The following is a 17,893-nucleotide window of genomic DNA, read 5'->3' as shown; positions in this document are numbered from 1 at the left end:
AGCACCAGTCCTGAAAATTTTGAATAGCACCTCATAGTTCTAGAGGCATTTTCAAGTCTCAAACATCTGTGAAGAATAGGACTTTGGGTTAAGGAGTATAGTGTAATATCAGCAGTTGCTGAGGCTGGACTGCATGCAGCCAACTGTGTCTGATGGAGGTAGCAATTCATGGGTGTTGAGGGTAAGGAGGAGGCTGGAGTGGGGAGGGGGAGGGATAGCGGGATAGGGCTGGGGGAAGATGTAACGCTGCTTGTGGGAGTGTGGAAGGAAGTGATGGGGACAGGGTAGGGTTGCTAGGTTAGTGAGTGGGATGGGGGGTGGAGGATGCAGGAGGGGAGCAGAGAAGGAGAGATGTAGAGGAGGGAAAAATAGACTAGTGGGTGTTTCGATTGAACAGAAGGTTGTGTAGTGCTGAAGTGGGAATCAGCCTATCCCCTTCCATGCTCCCACTCCCGCATTACAAAACCTTCTATTTGACCAACACCCCCACTAGTCTATTGTCCCTACTCTACTTCTCTCCTTTTCTGCTCCCCTCCCACCCTCCCCCCCCCCCTCCCATTCAGTACCTACCCTGTCCCCATCACATCCATGCATACTCCTACAATCAGTATTACACCTTCTCTCCACCCCTATGCTGCTATCTTTCCCCCTCCCCATCCCAGCCTCCTCATTCCCACCACCCATGGATTGCTTCTTCCATCAGGCACAGTTGATTGTATGTGTCCAGCCTCAGCAGCCAGAGACAGTGGTTATGGGTGTGCAAGTTGTGCTTGTGTGACTGTGTGTGTGTTTTCTACTTTAGAAGAAGGTCTTTTGGCCAAAAGCTCAAATGTATGCCTGTCTGCAACTCAACATCTCCTTTATAAGGTGAGTAGCAGTCTAGCCTCTTCATAACATTGTCATTGTTCCCACCTGGATTTATCAACAATACCTGGTTCTTTCAGTTTATATGGGCCTCATCTGATTAATTTCAGCTTCGTGGAAGACCAGTTTGGGTTTTGGATAAATGTAGGTACACAAGAGGCAAAACTGACCCTGCTAATTAACTTAGAAGATAGATTAACGAAAGGCAAATCAATGTTCACAGCATTTATAGATCAGAGCAAGGTTTTTACAGTTTTGAATTGAATACACTCTTTGAAATTCTGAAGGTACAAGGAGTAAAATACAGGGAGCAAACATTTACTTACAACTTATACAGAAACCAGACAGCCGTTATAAGAGTCAAAGAACATGAGAGGGAAGCAGTAGTTGAGAACAGAGTGAGACAGAGGTGTAGCCTATACCTGGTGTTATTTAGTTTGCACATTGAGCAAACAGTAAAGGAAACAAGGGAGAAGAAATAAAACCTTTGAGTTTTGCCAATGGCATTGTAATTATGACAGAGATGGGAAAGGACTTAGAAGAGGAGATTAACAATGGATAGTGTCTTGAAAAGAGGATATATGTTGAACATCAACAAATGTAAAATCAGAGTAATGGAAAGTAGTCAGATTAAATCAAGTGATGTTGAGGTAATTATGAGACAGTAAAAGCAAAAGATGAATTTTGCTACTTGGGCAGCAAAATAATGATGATAGCCACAGTAAAGATGATATAAAATATAGCAAGAATTTTTTTAACTGTAATTTTTTAACATATGATATAAATTAAGTGTTAGGAAGTCTTGTCTGAAGGCATTTGTGTGGAGTGTAGCCTCACATGGAAGTGAAACATGGATGATAAGTGGTGCAGACAAAAAGAGATTAATAGCATTTGAAATATGATGCTACAGAAGAACACTGAAAATTAAATGGGTAGATCAATTAATTACTGAGGAGGTAATGAATGGAAATAGGGAGAAAAGAAATGTGTGGCAAACCTTGACTAAAGGAAGGGATTGGTTGATAGGACACATCCTGAGACATCAAAGTATCATAAGGGGAGACCAAGAGATGAACACAGTAAGCAAGTTCAAGTGGCTGTAGGTTGGAGTTGTTATGCAGTAATGACGATGCTTGTAAAGGATAGACTAGAGTGGAGAGCTGCAGCAAACCAGTCTTCGAACAGAAGACCACAACAGTGTCTACTTTTCCGGTACTTAGCATTCATACATAATAGGTATGAAGGAAACATAACTGATGAGAATCCTAATGCTTAATAACAGACCCTTGTGTTGCCACCACACCTTTATCATTTGAAATTGTCTAAACGCTTATGTCTGTGTCACATCTTTATCTTTAAATAATGCTTATCTTACCTTTTTGGAATTGGATGACATGATATTAGTACAGAAGTATGCTCACATGTATTCATTTTTAATTAGTGCTAATCACAATAAATGCAAAGCAGTATTTTCTCCTATAGGTGTGGCTGCCACAACTACCACTTCAACAACAAGACCACCAGTTTACAGCAAGTATGTATGTGGTGTGAAGGGTACAGCACGCCATGGTAGAGTTGTAGGTGGAGAGGATGGGGATCCTGGTGAATGGTGCTGGCAAGTCGCTCTCATAAATTCCCTAAACCAATATCTCTGTGGTGGAGCACTCATTGGCACTCAGTGGGTTCTTACAGCTGCACATTGTGTTACAAAGTGAGTACAGACTATGCATTTATCACTAGATAATGTTGACTGTTTAGTTTAGTTCTTTAAATTCCTGGTTCCATGTGAAAGCTAGGCATGTTCTTCATATGATGCTCATAAAATGTATCTAACATCTGTCACACTGTTCATTGTGTCTATATATCTTGAAGGTTATCCATAATATATAGGTGAATGGTAAAATTATTCCCATTTGCACTTCAAATGGACAAAGTATCCAGAACATGAATATGCTAATCTTCTTTAGGGTATATGATTCAGCTTAACATTTATAACAAGTACCTAATATAAAACTGATACACAATAATATAATACTTGCTAAAAATGTGGTGGTAAGGCAGTGTCATTCTACAATAATATGGAATGAGTTCTAGGAATATGAAAATGTGTGGTTCCCCCAACTTGATTTGAAGGTGCTTCACCAAAAATTAAACTGGTGAATGATTTAATGTTCAACATATTATTGTATGGCAAGGATGCCGTGGATAATAATACACATAGCCAATGTGGACAGTGTTGCTACAGACATGTGTATATTCTATGTATGAAATATATAGACAAAGTTGTTGTTCTTATAAGAGAAGTTTATTTGCCCAGCTTGCAGAAAAATACACAATGATTACTAGTTTCAGCATAATTAAACCACCATCTTCAGACCATATGCATAGAAAATTTTTTTACTGAACCAATCCGTGCTGTAGAGTGTTCACATTAATTGGATACAACTGTAATGTATATGGAGGTACAGTTATGAAAAATTTTAATGTCAAACCAACAGAAACTGCAAATTCAAGGTAAACATACCTTATAGAGATGACATTCCACAGTACCCTCTTTGTCATACAATAACACAATAGCTGAGTGCCCAATAGTTACAAATAAAATACAGGGTGATTATAATTAAAGTTACACTTTCAAACCACTGTAGAAATAACACCACTGGTCAGAATGACGTCAAATTGCAACGGAATATTATCGGGGAAGGGGAAAAACATATGGCAGAAGAAAAATAAATAGTTACAAAATGCAGCAAAAGATGCCACTGTAAGCATCATAATTTAGTAGTAGTCAATTACAAATGACAAATGAATTGTACAACAATGCCTAAGGTGTACGTTTGATGTTGAAAAAACTGCACTACTCAGTGTGCAGGGGTGTACAGGTGTGATACTATAAGTTATGTAAGTCCATCCGCCACGGCAAGGTCATATATCGGATGGTAAAAATTGGTTTTTAATTGTCCTTAGACCAAAAACCACATAAAAAGCATCACTCACACCAGTTTTTAATTGTCCTGATGCCAAAAACTGCATAAAAAGCATCTGTCAAAATCAAATTGGGTTATTGATTTCTGTGTGACTGGTGCAAAACATGTTCACTGTGCTGTTCAACATTTTCGCAACAAATTGAAATCGAAAAACAGCATGTTCCACAACTGCTCAAAGTGTTTACGGGGTCACATTCAGAATGTGTTGCGTAATGCATGCCTTCAATGCTGCCAAGTTTGTAAGCAGAACACTGAACACAACATCTTTCAGATGGCCCCACAGCCAGAAGTCACATGGATTAAGATCAGATGATCAGGACAGTCAGGTTGTAGGGAAATGGTGGCTGATAATTCTAGCATTTCTGAAGCGGCGATTCAGCAGCTGCGTAACAGGAATTGCAATGTGCAGAAGTGTGCCATCTTGCATAAAAATGTTCCCATCCACATATCCATGCTGTTGGCGAGATGGAATGACATGGTTGCACAAAAGACACGCATAGCGCTTACCAGTGACAGTACAGGTAACAGAAATGGTAGCACCTGTTTCTTCGAAAAAATATGACCCTATGTTAAATGATGCCCTAAACTCACACCATACAGTGTCCTTTTCAGGATGAAGTGGTACTAGTTGATTTGCCTGTGGATTTTCCATTGCCTGTATTTGACAATTCTGTGTATTGACATATCCTGTCAGATGAAAGTGGGCTTTGTCTGTCCATAAAATATTCCACAGCCAATCATTGTCCACTTCCATGCAAGCAATAAATTCTAAAGCAATGGTCTCTCTTGTTGGCAGGTCAACAGGAAGCAACTTGTGCACATGTGTAATTTTGAATGGATAGCAAAGAAGGATGTTTTGCAGGATTTTACGCACTGTGGTCATGGGTATTTCCAATGTTCAGGCAATTCTCTGTGCACTATATGTTTGCACACCACCACTCGTCTCCTCCTGCATTGCTGTGGCCTTTGCTTCCACTGACATTGAATCAATTTGTTTCCTCCCTCTACCAGATTGCACACTAAAAGAACCTGTCTTTTCGAATTTCTGAATCATTTCCTCCAGACCCACAGTAGTCGTCAGACCAATGCCTTTTTTTAAAACCCTACAGTGTCCAGAACTTCTGCAGAGTGATGTATGCACAGTGTCATCATTCTTGTAATATATTTTTACAAGCAGAGCACGATCCAGCATTGAGACAAGTCATGGTGAATGTCACAGACACGAAAGGAGGAAAAACCATGTATCCGGCATGTTTATGCCAGCTGCAGTGGGTCATGCGTATGACAGGTTTTTTTCATTTATGTATTCTGACACATACAGCACCATCTATTGATCAATTTTTACGCAGTTTTTTTTCTTCTGCCATACCTTTTCCCACTTCTTTGACAATATTCCATTGCAATTTGATGTCATTCTGATCAGAGGTGTTATTTCTACAGCGTTTTCAAAGTTTAACTTCAATTATAATCACCTTTTACATTGGACATGTATGAAATGTTTTCATGTTGTGTCTTGTTGACATTTCATAGGAAACATTTATGAGACAATAAATGGAAAACATCATGTTTTGAAGTGCCACCAGATGGTAGCAATCTTTTACAACATAAAATTATGTCTTTGAAATAAAATATAAAGAATTTTATAGTTTTCAATTATATAGTGTCTGTATACAATTTGTATTTGGATGTTTGCTTTTAAAGTCCTATGTCATATATTTATATTCATGAAATGCACTGCACATTTTAAGTAATGACTAGCACAATATGGTGGCTTAAACCATTTTAAACCTTCATCTGTGATGACAGTCCAAGACAGAAACTGGTAGAATTTTGGTTTAAAATAAAAACAACTGATGGTTCTAATATGCATTTTATATATTATTTATATATGTATGAAAATCCATAAAAGTAAAAGGATTATATACCTGGTTTTCCTTATACATATACCAATACATTACAATAATAAATTCTTGATACAAAGATAATATGAAATATGTGTCATTCTGTGGAGCACATTTTCAAAATTAACTGTGTATACATGAAAGTGCATATTTCCTGTCAAAAATTATGTCAATAAACTTATGGTAATCTTTGTCAGAATGTATAGTACACATAGGGTATAGTATTATTAGTGTTAGTATTCATTATCAAAAATCATTTGTAATTCTACTGAGTAAAGGATGCATATTTTTATTGATAGTGGTGTTACTGGATTGTTCTGTCACTGCTTGGTGAAACACTATCATATTCATCAATAATAATGTAAACTTCAGATTTTATAAAGTATATAATTATCTTGTGGACCAGTTTTGGTTTACAAAACTGGTTGTGACAATGACTTTCATTAGCAAAGTAATTTTTAATTCATCTTAAATATTTGTCAATGAAACTATATATGTGCACAATCTTAAGAAGGTTACACCAGCTTTACTCACTCCAATATAAACTACAACAATGTTTCACTGGTGCTAACATTTTTTAAGCTTTAGGATGAATGTCTATACACAAAAAATTGGTCCTTTTGAACGTAACAGCAATCTAGATAGCAGTATCAACATTAGAATACACAATACAATACAATATTGTTGTTGTTGTTGTGGTCTTCAGTCCTGAGACTGGTTTGATGCAGCTCTCCATGCTACTCTATCCTGTGCAAGCTTTTTCATCTCCCAGTACCTACTGCAACCTACAGCCTTCTGAATCTGCTTAGTGTATTCATCTCTTGGTCTCCCTCTACGATTTTTAACCTCCACGCTGCCCTCCAATACTAAATTGGTGATCCCTTGATGCCTCAGAACATGTCCTACCAACCGATCCCTTCTTCTGGTCAAGTTGTGCCACAAACTTCTCTTCTTCCCAATCCTATTCAATACTTCCTCATTAGTTATGTGATCTACCCATCTAATCTTCAGCATTCTTCTGTAGCACCACATTTCGAAAGCTTCTATTCTCTTCTTCTCCAAACTATTTGTCGTCCATGTTTCACTTCCATACATGGCTACAATCCATACGAATACTAGAATACACAAAAAATTGGTCCTTTTGAACATAACAGCAATCTAGATAGCAGTATCAATATTAGAATTTTTGTCATATTCAATTCAGGTAGGGAACAGAAAGGAAAAGAAAAAACCGTCCCGTGCCTCTGCATGCAACATAATCCCTCTTATATCATTCTCAAGGTCTCCTCAGAAGATAAAGCATGGAGATAATAGAACTGCCATACAATCTGCCTTGTACATTGGTTATCAAAAATTTCCCAATAGGGTTTTGCAATAATGAAGCTATGCTTCATCCAAATATTCCCAATAAAATTATATGAGTATTTTTGTTACACTTTCATATGAGGTGTACCAACATGTTTTTATCCTAACAGCATGTCTATGAATTTGATATGTGTGTCATGTCTATGTGATAAGAACACCAAATACTGAAGCAGCATTCTATACTTGGTTGCACTAGCACATAATATGCTATTTTCATTACAGATGCCTCAAATTTTCCCAGTACCACACCAGTAGATGTAAGCCTTCCATTCACCTTCTCTGCTGCTAATTTCATGTGTGCATCTTATCTCATATTGCTTTGTAATATTACCTTAGGTATTTTATCAATGTGAAGGGCTTCAGAAATTATGATCTGGTGATCAGATATTATCAATATTTTTATGTTTGTTAAGGGTATTATCTTTCATTTATTCACATTTAAGGAAGTTGCCATTCAATATACTAAATGGAAATATTGTCTAAGTTATTCAGCATTTCCTTACTATCATTCAATGACAATATTTTCCTAGAGAGAACAGCATTAGCTACAAGCTACCGGAGAGTGCTGCTAATCCCATCTGATAAATTCTTTAAGTGGGTGGAGAACATCAGGAGTGCTGTAAAGCTTTCCTCAGTCACACTCGATGTTACTTTTGTTTCTGTTGAACATTTGCTCACATATTTTCTGACAAATACCTCTGTGTTATACTGTGCACTGTATAATTAGTGGGATCTATTTTCCAAACATTTATGAGTCAAGAATATATTTGTGAAGGTAATCCTTATATTTATATCCCACTAATCTTGTGTCATAAACAGATAGTATGATCTGGCTGTAAATTACCTTCAGGAGGTGAAGTTCCAGAACTGTCAAAAGATAAATTTAAAAGTGGAAAAAAACTATTCCTAACTTTTGGAACTATCAGCTGCTTTCTCATTGAGAAAAGAAGGATAAGTCAAGAAATTACAGAAAGGAAAGACAGATCACTGAGACCCCAAGGTGAAAGGGGTCCACGTGTTGTCATGACATCCTCTTTTACAGTTACAAAGTATTATTCACTGCACAAGAGATTGTTAATAAATATTATTTAATAAAGGTCTTTTTTCACAGTGTATTCAAAGTAAAATTAAGTAGAATTCTATCATGATGTTGTGCCTTGTTTGCATTGAATAGTCAGAACTGTTTTTTCCATATGAGAGTATCATCAGTATGTGAGTTTGTACGATGGTCAAACAATGGTACAGTAACAGGCTCCTAATGCAAGAGTGTGAATTTAAATGCACAATTTAACATTGTTGGTATATTGCCTGTAGTTTCAACATCAGGCGGGATGGAGAATTTGATCCATGGATTTACTGCATATAGGACTGAGTGTCCAAGGCTTTTTTGAAAGACAGTTTGCCATGATCTAATTCTAAAAATTGCTGTATGCTTCATGCAAATCACTTGTTATAGATGCACAGGTTGTTGTTAAGGTACATAGTTATCATTTCCAATTGAATAAACAAACTAAGACATCATGCCTTATTCACTGCCATATCCAATTAGCTCTTTAGTAACTTCAATAATAAATTTAGTTGTTGAATTCTGGTATCAAACTTCACAGTACAGTTCATTTTCATTCCAGTATTGTGAGATCTGGTGATGCTATCTACGTGCGTGTTGGTGACCATGATTTGACACGTAAGTATGGAAGCCCAGGTGCACAGACATTGCGTGTAGCAACAACATACATCCATCACAACCATAACAGCCAAACCCTGGATAATGACATAGCATTGCTGAAGTTACATGGACAAGCTGAGCTCAAGGATGGTGTGTGTCTAGTCTGCTTGCCTGCCAGAGGAGTTAGTCAAGCAGCTGGAAAGCGCTGCACTGTCACGGGATATGGATATATGGGAGAGAGTGAGTATATAACTTTGTAAGAAGTATCTAGTGAGATGTGTGTGCTTCTCACAACAAGTTGTGTTTGAAGCAATACAGTAATAAAGTATTTATTGTCACGTTCATTTCATAAACATAGTGAAAATGAATGCTGACTGAATTGAGAAACTTAGTAATATTTCAACTTCCCACATTAGGAATATACATTGAGATACAGATTCAATCAGAAACTTTGAATAATGTTGCCAAGCCTAACTCTCATGTACTTTTTAATTCTAGAATTGTCCTGGAAACAAGTTTCCTTAGGACTGCAAACAAAAAGGAAACGTTGTTTGTTGGGAATATTTATTGCAACAGATGCAGGAATTGTTGAGATACCTCTCAGCACAGTCACAATTGAGATGCTTTTTGTACAGTGAGATGAATTTCTGTATTTCTGCCTCACAGAAGTTTGCCATCATGGCTTGGAACTAGAGCATAACACATACCTCATCACTTCATCATTAAGTGAAAATGTTGATCCAACAATAACTTTGACAGGTGCAACAAAAGATAGAAATAATTGGGAATAAGATGAGAATTGTAATATGGATGGTCAAAATACCTCCCTATGCAACCCCAGCTACAATATATAAAACTTTTTTTCTCTATTTTAATGGCACTCACCTTAAGTTATCTGTAGGTAAGGATTGTCAATTATCACACACACCCATACGCAACACCTAACACAACTTGTTCTGAAAGGTCCATTGCAATTACAAGAATTGATATTTTCACACTGCTACATTTAGTACCTTTAATGTAACAGTTTGCCACTATGACTTTCCCTCAGTGATCCTCACTGATGAGGTACGGACATCCATTACAATCACCATAAGACTTTCCACTGACCAACCAAAACTTACGTGCTTCGACAATGCAATGTCAACTTATTAATGACATCTGGGTTTTACATCACTATAAATGGCAGTAAATTTTCATTGGCACTATGTTCTGTGCTTCTAAGCATTTTACATATTCCCCATAAATAATGTTATTATCTGTCTCAAATCTGCATATCAGGTTACATGCAATAAGTAGTGATGGGAAGAAGTTCTAAGAAGTTCTTCTACAGATAACAGACAAAATCCATGTAAGTGGAGCTGCTGCATTCCAGAATGAACTGAGAAGACACCGAACCAGGAGAAATATCAGCTGCAGAACCTGACACAAAAATTGTTCAACTGTACAAGAATAATCTTTCTTCAAGAATACAATCAAGATAAACAAGAAGAAATATACACTACTTTGGACAGGAGTGATTAAATAAGCTCTTTGGGGTGGAAAAATAAAACAAAATAGACCATATAATACTTGTTTTTGAAGGCTTACAGAAAAAAAATATATGTCGTCCAAAGGAGTTCATTATTTCAACCCACTTAGTTTCCTGTAACTCTTTTTCAGTTTCATAATGTAAACTGAATAATAAAAATTTATTGTTTCAGCTGGTCCTATCCCACTGAGAGTCCGAGAAGCTGAAATACCTATTGTGAGTGATGCAGAATGTATAAGAAAAATCAATGCAGTTACAGAAAAAATCTTTATCCTTCCAGCAAGCAGTTTTTGTGCTGGTGGAGAAGAAGGAAATGATGCATGTCAGGTAAGATCTGTTTTGTCAAAAAATAGTCTATGTGAAGCTATGAGTCAAATATCTCATTCTGTTCTCCAATTATATTTCAGTGTTGCAAATATACTGACTTACCCAGTGGCAGACTACTGATGAGGAACTAGTCATATAAGACTCTTGATAGTTAGCTCAAAGTTGTTTACAGAATAACTATGGAAAAACATGGCTATGTTGTTCAAATTACACAAGGCAGACGTGGCAAGTAGTAGCAGGTTTAGGAAACATCTACAAACCAAAATTTAAAGAAATGAGATTTTTTTCAACTAAACTGTTTGCAAACTGGACATACATATTTAACAGTTCTGCAAATTTAGCACATATTGCAGAAAAATAATAAGTTTTTAATTGGTAAAAGTTCTTTAAATTTATGATTCTTCTACCAAATGTCTACTTATCAGATAACAAACAAAGCTATGTAAAACCCTTTCTAATGCGCTCCCTCCATCCCCACGGAGTAGATGGCTACCACTAATTCAACAACTGTAAAATATTTTACAAACACACTATTTTGTTTAGTTTTCCCTTCACTGTTACCTATGTGAGTGGTTGTAAAGCCTACCCTATGTGCACTGCAAGTGGCATAAGTCAGGAACAACCAATGCCGAAACGTTTTATCAAGGAAAAGGTGACTTGTCACACCATACCTTTGATCTACCAACTTATCTTCAAGTTATGTTCAGAATTTCATGTTCACACACACACACACACACACACACACACACACACATACACACACACACACACACACACACACACACACACACCACTAAACTGATAGTCTAATCAGATGGGCATAGAAAAATTATCTGCACTAAAAATGCTTCGTGTACTGTGCAAATAATTAGTCCTGCAACTAGGATGCTTGGAAGGAGAGGTTTTTGTGTATATTAAACAAAAATGCTCTCTGATCTCTAGATTTTGCACAGCTTGTTCTGTTCACATGGGATTGACACATTAATAACCAGTTGCTGAAACTGAAAACACAATAGTATTATAGACATGTAAAAAAGGACAAACTGAGTTTTAAATGAGATGATTGGCCATCAAGATGAGAATGAGACTTACTAGCTTCTTTCCTAGTTGATTAGTATCACAGGATGACATGCATGAGAGGCAGACATCTATATACACATACTTTAAATTAACATTATCTTCCCTTGACCAAGATGAAAGACTTGTTCATTGCACCCAACAAGCACACTATGCTCCATCTCTCATCACAGGCATGTCCTATCCTGTCCTATCAGACACAAGTCCATCTGTGGAAGTAATCACAACGTACACCAGCCCGCTGTAACGTCTGCACGGTATTTTATGTGGAAGTGACCATCAACATGCTGTCCACCTGAATGCATGAATGTGACCAAAAGCAGAGTCGACCACCCAGTGGTGGAACATGCTGCTGACCATACCAAGTTCATCTTCAGTAGGCCCCCACCATGTGGATCCCCCCCTCTCCCCCGACCACAGTTCCTCTGAATTACATATATAAGAACTGTCCTTGTGACAAATCATTTGATCCTGTAATCTTCCCGGCCTTAATTTACCCTATCCCTCTCCTCTACCCACTTCCACCTCTGTCTTCATGACCCCCAAACCACTCACTCATTCTATACTCACATCCTCCCCACTGTAGACTCTCTCTTCCTGTGTTCTATTTCCCCTCCTAATTCACTTTCAACGGCCAACTCCCCCTGCCTATGCGAGAGAAATCTCACCAATGGCACAGCCTTATCTCATATGCCTGCTTTCTGTTCCTGCCAGCCATCCATCCCTCCACTCCTCATCTCCTTCCGACCCTCATCCAATCCCCCCAACACAACCCCCATTCTAACTGAGCTGCAGTGCCAGCACAATTTAGTCTCCAGGGACACACAAGCAAGATGACCATTAACCAAACTGCTCAAAAGACAAGTCTAAATATCAAAAAGACATTATGCCTAATTTACCTCCAAAATTAACAACAGGAAAAAATTGTTACTACTCACTTATTTCTTTTTTTTTTTTTCCAGACTAATGTAATCTTATAATCTGCCATGTGGGTCTGTTTAGTATTTACAATGAAAAGTTATTTGTTTCATTTCTCTGTCTTGTAGGGAGATGGAGGTGGGCCACTGGTTTGTCAAGATGATGGATTTTATGAACTAGCAGGTTTGGTATCTTGGGGATTTGGATGTGGCCGAGCTGATGTCCCAGGTGTCTATGTGAAAGTTTCCTCCTTCATTGGTTGGATTAATCAGATTATCAGTGTAAATAATCTGTAGCGAACAGAGATAATAGAACATAATTTCACTCTGTAAATAACTCATTCTATTTATATCATCATTAAATATTTTTATCACTGAGTTTACAGTATCATTTAGTGCAGTAGTATCAATCACCATCAAACATCATAAGTAATGCAATAGAATTTATCTCAGGGTTTGATGCCTAAAATACAATCATGATGTCTGATAGTTGAAAAGTATTTCAGTTTTAAGTGTAATACAGCACATCAAATGCATACTGTATTTAAAATTTAAACATTGTATAATATCATCTTCTATAATATCTGACTGATGCCACAGAACATATAAGTTTCACAATATACCAAAAACTTATTTTTATATCACAAGTTATCATTATATAGTAAGAAAATGTAAATATTTGTTGTTAATTTATATACACATCAATGACTGAGCCATTAAATGGCTATTTTTAAAATTCATTTTTTGTATGAATAAATGTGTGTCAAAAACATGTTTCAGTATCCGAATAAATGTAGCAGCACTCACAGTTCTGTAAATAAATGTATTATATTGGCTTAGTGCCCATGAAATCAGTTTTTTTGATGATTTATCTTTAAAAGTGTTCTGTAAATACAAAAGGCAATAGACATGAAGACATCAACAAACATTGTATTCAAATGTTTTTTATTCCAGTCTTTGATCACAATATCAATTCTTTTGACGGTGACCGGTTTCAGTATGTAATGACCATCCTCAGATCTTTTCTACACCATGTCCTAAAGTGATAAGGCGTAGAAAAGATCTTAGGATATCATTACGTACTGAAACTGGTCATCGTCAAAAGAACTGATATTGTGATCAAAGACTGGAATAAAAAACATTTGACAGTATTGGATCACTGTTCGTATACGCGACTATATCGCAGCTGGTGGAACATTGTATTACAAAAAGTGTAAGTGTTATTCACATTTAAAAATGCTTTCAGAGTAATGTTCCACAGGTCAATAATGAAAAACAAACCATCTGATGACTGTATAATACCCACTTCATCTACCTGACCCTCTACTGAGTAATCTATATTTGATGCCAAACCAATTTCTCTTTTTCAGAAACACTTTTCTTGCCATTGGCAGCCTACACTTTATGCTCTTTGCTTTGACCACCATTTTATTTTCTATCCTAATACTCAAAATAAATCACTGTCTCCTTCCCTACTCTAATTCCCTCAGTGTAACCTGATTTAATTCAACTACATTCCATTATCCTCATTTTGTTTTAGTTGACATTCATCTTATATCCTTCTTCCAAGACAGTGTCCATTCCATTCAACTGCTCTTCCAAGTCCTTTGCTGTTTCTGACAGAATTAAAATTTCATCAACAAACCTCAATGTTTTTATTTCTTCTTCCTGAACCTTAATTCCTTCTACAAATTTTTCTTTGGTTTCCTTTACTGCTTACTCAATACGCAGACTGAATAATTCTGGGGATAGGCTAATACCATTCTTCATGTCTTTCTCAACTAGTGCTTTCCTTTCATGCCCCTTAACTCTTATAATTACCTTCTAGTACCTGTAAAAGTTGTAAATAGCCTTCGACTTCCTGTATTTTACTCCAATTACCTTCAGAATTTAAAAGAATGTATTCCAGTCAGCAATGTCAAAACCTTTCTCTAAGTCTATAAATGCTATAAATGTAGGTTTTCATGTCTTTATCCTGTTTTCTAGGAAAAGTTGTATGGTCAGTACTCCATTGCTTGATCCTACATTTCTCTGGAATCCAGACTGATTTTCATTGAGGTCAGCTTAGAACAGTTTTTCCATTCTTCTGTCAATAACTGATGTCAGTATTTTGCAACCATGACTTATTAAAATTAAACTTTGATAATATTCACACCTGCCAACACCTGCTTTCTTTGTAAATGGAATTATTATTGCATTTTTCTTGAAATCTGAGGTTATTTTCCCTGTCTCATACATCCTGCAAAACAAGTGGAATAATTTTGTCATGGCTCTACAAAGATATCAGTAGTTCTGACAGAATGCCGTCTACTCCAGGTGCCTTGTTTTGTCTTAGGCCTTTTAGTGCTGTCAAATTCTTCTCACAGTACTGTATCTCCCATCTCATCTTCCCATATGTCTTTTTCCCTTTCTGTAATATTGCTTTCAAGTCCATTTCCTTTGTATACCCCCTATATACACTCCTTCCACCTTTGAGCTTTCCCTTGTTCGCTTATTACTGGTTTTCCATATAAACTCTCAATATTCATACAGCTGCTTCTCTGTTCACCAAAAACCTCTTTATTTTTCCTGTAGGAAATAGCTATCTTTCTCCTAGTTATATTACTTCTATCATGTTTTATTTTCTGTAGGTTTATATTTTATCCTTTCATAAATTAAATTCAGTGTCTCTTGTGACATTCATGGATATCTACTAGCCCTTGTCTTTTTACCTATTTCATCCTCTTCTGCATGCACTGTTTCACCTCTCAAAGCTACCCATTCGTCTTCTACTGTATTACTTTCCTGTTTCATTCAATTGTTGTCTAATGCTCCCTCGCAAACTTTCAGTAACCTCTCTTTCTTTCAACTTATACAGGTCCTATCTCCTTAATATCCAACCTTTTTGCAATTTTTTCAGTTTTTATCTCCAGTCCACAGGATATGCAGTTTTAAGAGAAAATCATAAACTCATACTTGTTGATAAGTCTCTGGTAGAACCATATATTAAAGTAAAACCTAAAAAGATTATATTTTTGCTTCGGAAAAACCACAAATCTTTTATTACAACTGTGAGGTCAATGTACTATACAAAACATTAAATTTCGCTATAAAAAACAACCACTCTGAAAATATTTAGTTACAACTGAAGATTTTTCTGTCAGTTTATTACATGTATTACGTATGGCTTGTGGATGGAGTTTGATATTGCCAAAGACAACTGAAAACTGTTTTCACCATACAACAGTCTCCCAAGTTCAATTTTTAGGCATGTAAAAAATTGGCAGATAGTGAAACTGAGCCATTCAATGAAATGTCTGGGATAATATCAACATTAATGGACTGTCTTATAGTACAACTGGACAAATTTGTTGCTGTCACTGATAATGATGATGTGTGTATAGTGTGGATTATAGAAGTCCAAGACTATTTAAAGATCACTCAGAGATCAAAAGATCTCATTCCAAAGGTAACAACAATGAATCTGATTATGAGACTGGCATTGCAGTACCTGTCCCCATTATTTTAGAAATACTAAAAACCATAAAATGTTAGCACAGCTATTTAGATATGCGTTTGAATGGTAAAGGGATACAATAATGGAACATTCTCAAATGAGCTGTCAAAACTTTGATGCTTAACAAGATACAGCAAAAAATAATATTTTTTTTTCCAAACAACAATAATATGCTGTATACAGATTTTCAATGTATCGTGTCCTCGTACAAGGGTAAATTTTCACAGGAAATCAAATTATTGCACTGTAGTACTGTTTGATGAGATCAAAAACACAGTTCTTTTTTCCCCATGTGAATTGTTTAACACAAAATATTTTGGTGACTATAGTTTCATGTTACAAAGATTACTTGGAAAGTTTTGCAATACAGCTTTATTTATTTAATTTTTCGAAGTAATTTCTGCCACACTGAATACACCTCTCCATCCTCCAAAACTGATCCCTAAGCCAGTTCTCCCAAGTTTCTATAGGGAGTAAGGCACACTTGTTGTCCCAAGCCCTCAGGAGGTCCTCATCACTTGAAAACTGTACTCATTTCAGCTTTGTTTTCACATGTGAGAAAAGTACAAAGCCACAAGGACCAAAGTCTTGACTGTAAGGAGTGTGCTCAAGAAGTTTCAGTCCTGTACCTTGCAAATATTCGGTGCATGCTTTGGTGTGGTGAGATGGACCGTTGTTGTGACAGGGGAACCAAGTGTCCATTCTTAACTTCAGTCGCAGATTCTTCAAAGACTCAATAACTTTGAGCAGGCACCGCTCAGTGTAACACTTAGCTGTGACTGTCTTCTGTGTGTCCAAAACTTCACGCTCCACATTTCCACTTGATTTGAAAAAAAAAACCAAGAAGAAGAAGAAGAAGAAGAAAGTAAACAGCTATCATTTTCTTCTTTACTGATCAGGATTTCCTGAAAGCTATGAGTGTGTCTTCATTTACAAAGACCCAAATGTTGTTTTGAGACTTCGTTGGTACATCATAATAGTACAGCAAAGCCTCACCACCTGTCATGATGTTATTCATATACTGAGATTGTCCCTTAGAAAACTTCTTTAACATCCCCCAACACCAAGTCACACATCGTGTCATCTGCTCTTCTGTCAATCTATGCGGTACCCAGAAACAACAAAGTTTCTTTATTTGGAAATGATAGTGCAGAATCAAACAAATTGCTGGTGAAGTTAGCCCTGAGGTATCCTCTATTTGCCTATAGGCCACTCACCCGTCTTTGCCCAGCATTTTCTTCACAGCATCAATGTTTTCCTCTGTAACATGATCGTGACCTTCCCGTCCTCCAGACTGAACTTTGTTCTTTGGAATTCTCTGTACTACCTGAATATAGTTGTACAATGTGGACACACTCACCAAGTGCAAGAGTCATTTCTTCAAAGCACTGGTCTATGTTTAAACCATGTGTGAAGTTGTACTGCAAAGCTGCCCGAATCTTACTTCGTGACCACGGTGAAGCACTTCAAACTAACCCTGTTAGTGAACGACTGCTCTGACGGACTTGGCACAGCAGCTACAATGTAAGTATAAAGTATTCTCAGAACACAGCCACAATCAGTTTCCAGTGACTTATTGTTGCATTGTATTGTAAAACTTTCCTAGTAATCTTGTAAATGTTTAGGGCATTTATAGTAAGAAATAGAAAAAAGTAAATGATGCTCCCCTTTCCTAGTGTTTATCTTCTCATAACAGGGCTACTGATTTCACCATTTGGCTGGTTTATTTTATTTACCTTTATGGTTAGATCCCCTTCCTATC

General features: G+C 36.7%; 2 protein-coding genes across 2 annotated transcripts in view; one reads left to right on the top strand and one right to left on the bottom strand.

Moving 5' to 3' along the window:
* The window catches only part of LOC126483745 (protein masquerade), a 245,907-nt gene extending 232,585 nt beyond the window's left edge, over positions 1–13,322 (top strand). The window contains exons 7-10 of the mRNA XM_050106889.1: positions 2,347–2,575; positions 8,746–9,023; positions 10,487–10,641; positions 12,765–13,322. Of these exons, the coding sequence (XP_049962846.1) occupies positions 2,347–2,575; positions 8,746–9,023; positions 10,487–10,641; positions 12,765–12,932 (830 nt within the window). The 3' untranslated portion in view covers positions 12,933–13,322. The remainder of the gene's footprint in view (positions 1–2,346; positions 2,576–8,745; positions 9,024–10,486; positions 10,642–12,764) is intronic.
* Positions 9,647–17,893, bottom strand: part of LOC126483725 (valine--tRNA ligase-like) — a 215,685-nt gene continuing 207,438 nt past the window's right edge. The window contains exon 19 of the mRNA XM_050106834.1: positions 9,647–10,205. Coding sequence (XP_049962791.1) covers positions 10,111–10,205 — 95 coding nt within the window. The 3' untranslated portion in view covers positions 9,647–10,110. The remainder of the gene's footprint in view (positions 10,206–17,893) is intronic.

The sequence above is a fragment of the Schistocerca serialis genome, chromosome 1 (assembly GCF_023864345.2).
Source record: "Schistocerca serialis cubense isolate TAMUIC-IGC-003099 chromosome 1, iqSchSeri2.2, whole genome shotgun sequence".
In the NCBI taxonomy this organism is placed as follows: Eukaryota; Metazoa; Arthropoda; class Insecta; order Orthoptera; family Acrididae; genus Schistocerca; species Schistocerca serialis.
The sequence above is the reverse complement of the archived record's forward strand: the minus strand, read 5'-3'. Positions and strand labels throughout refer to the sequence as shown.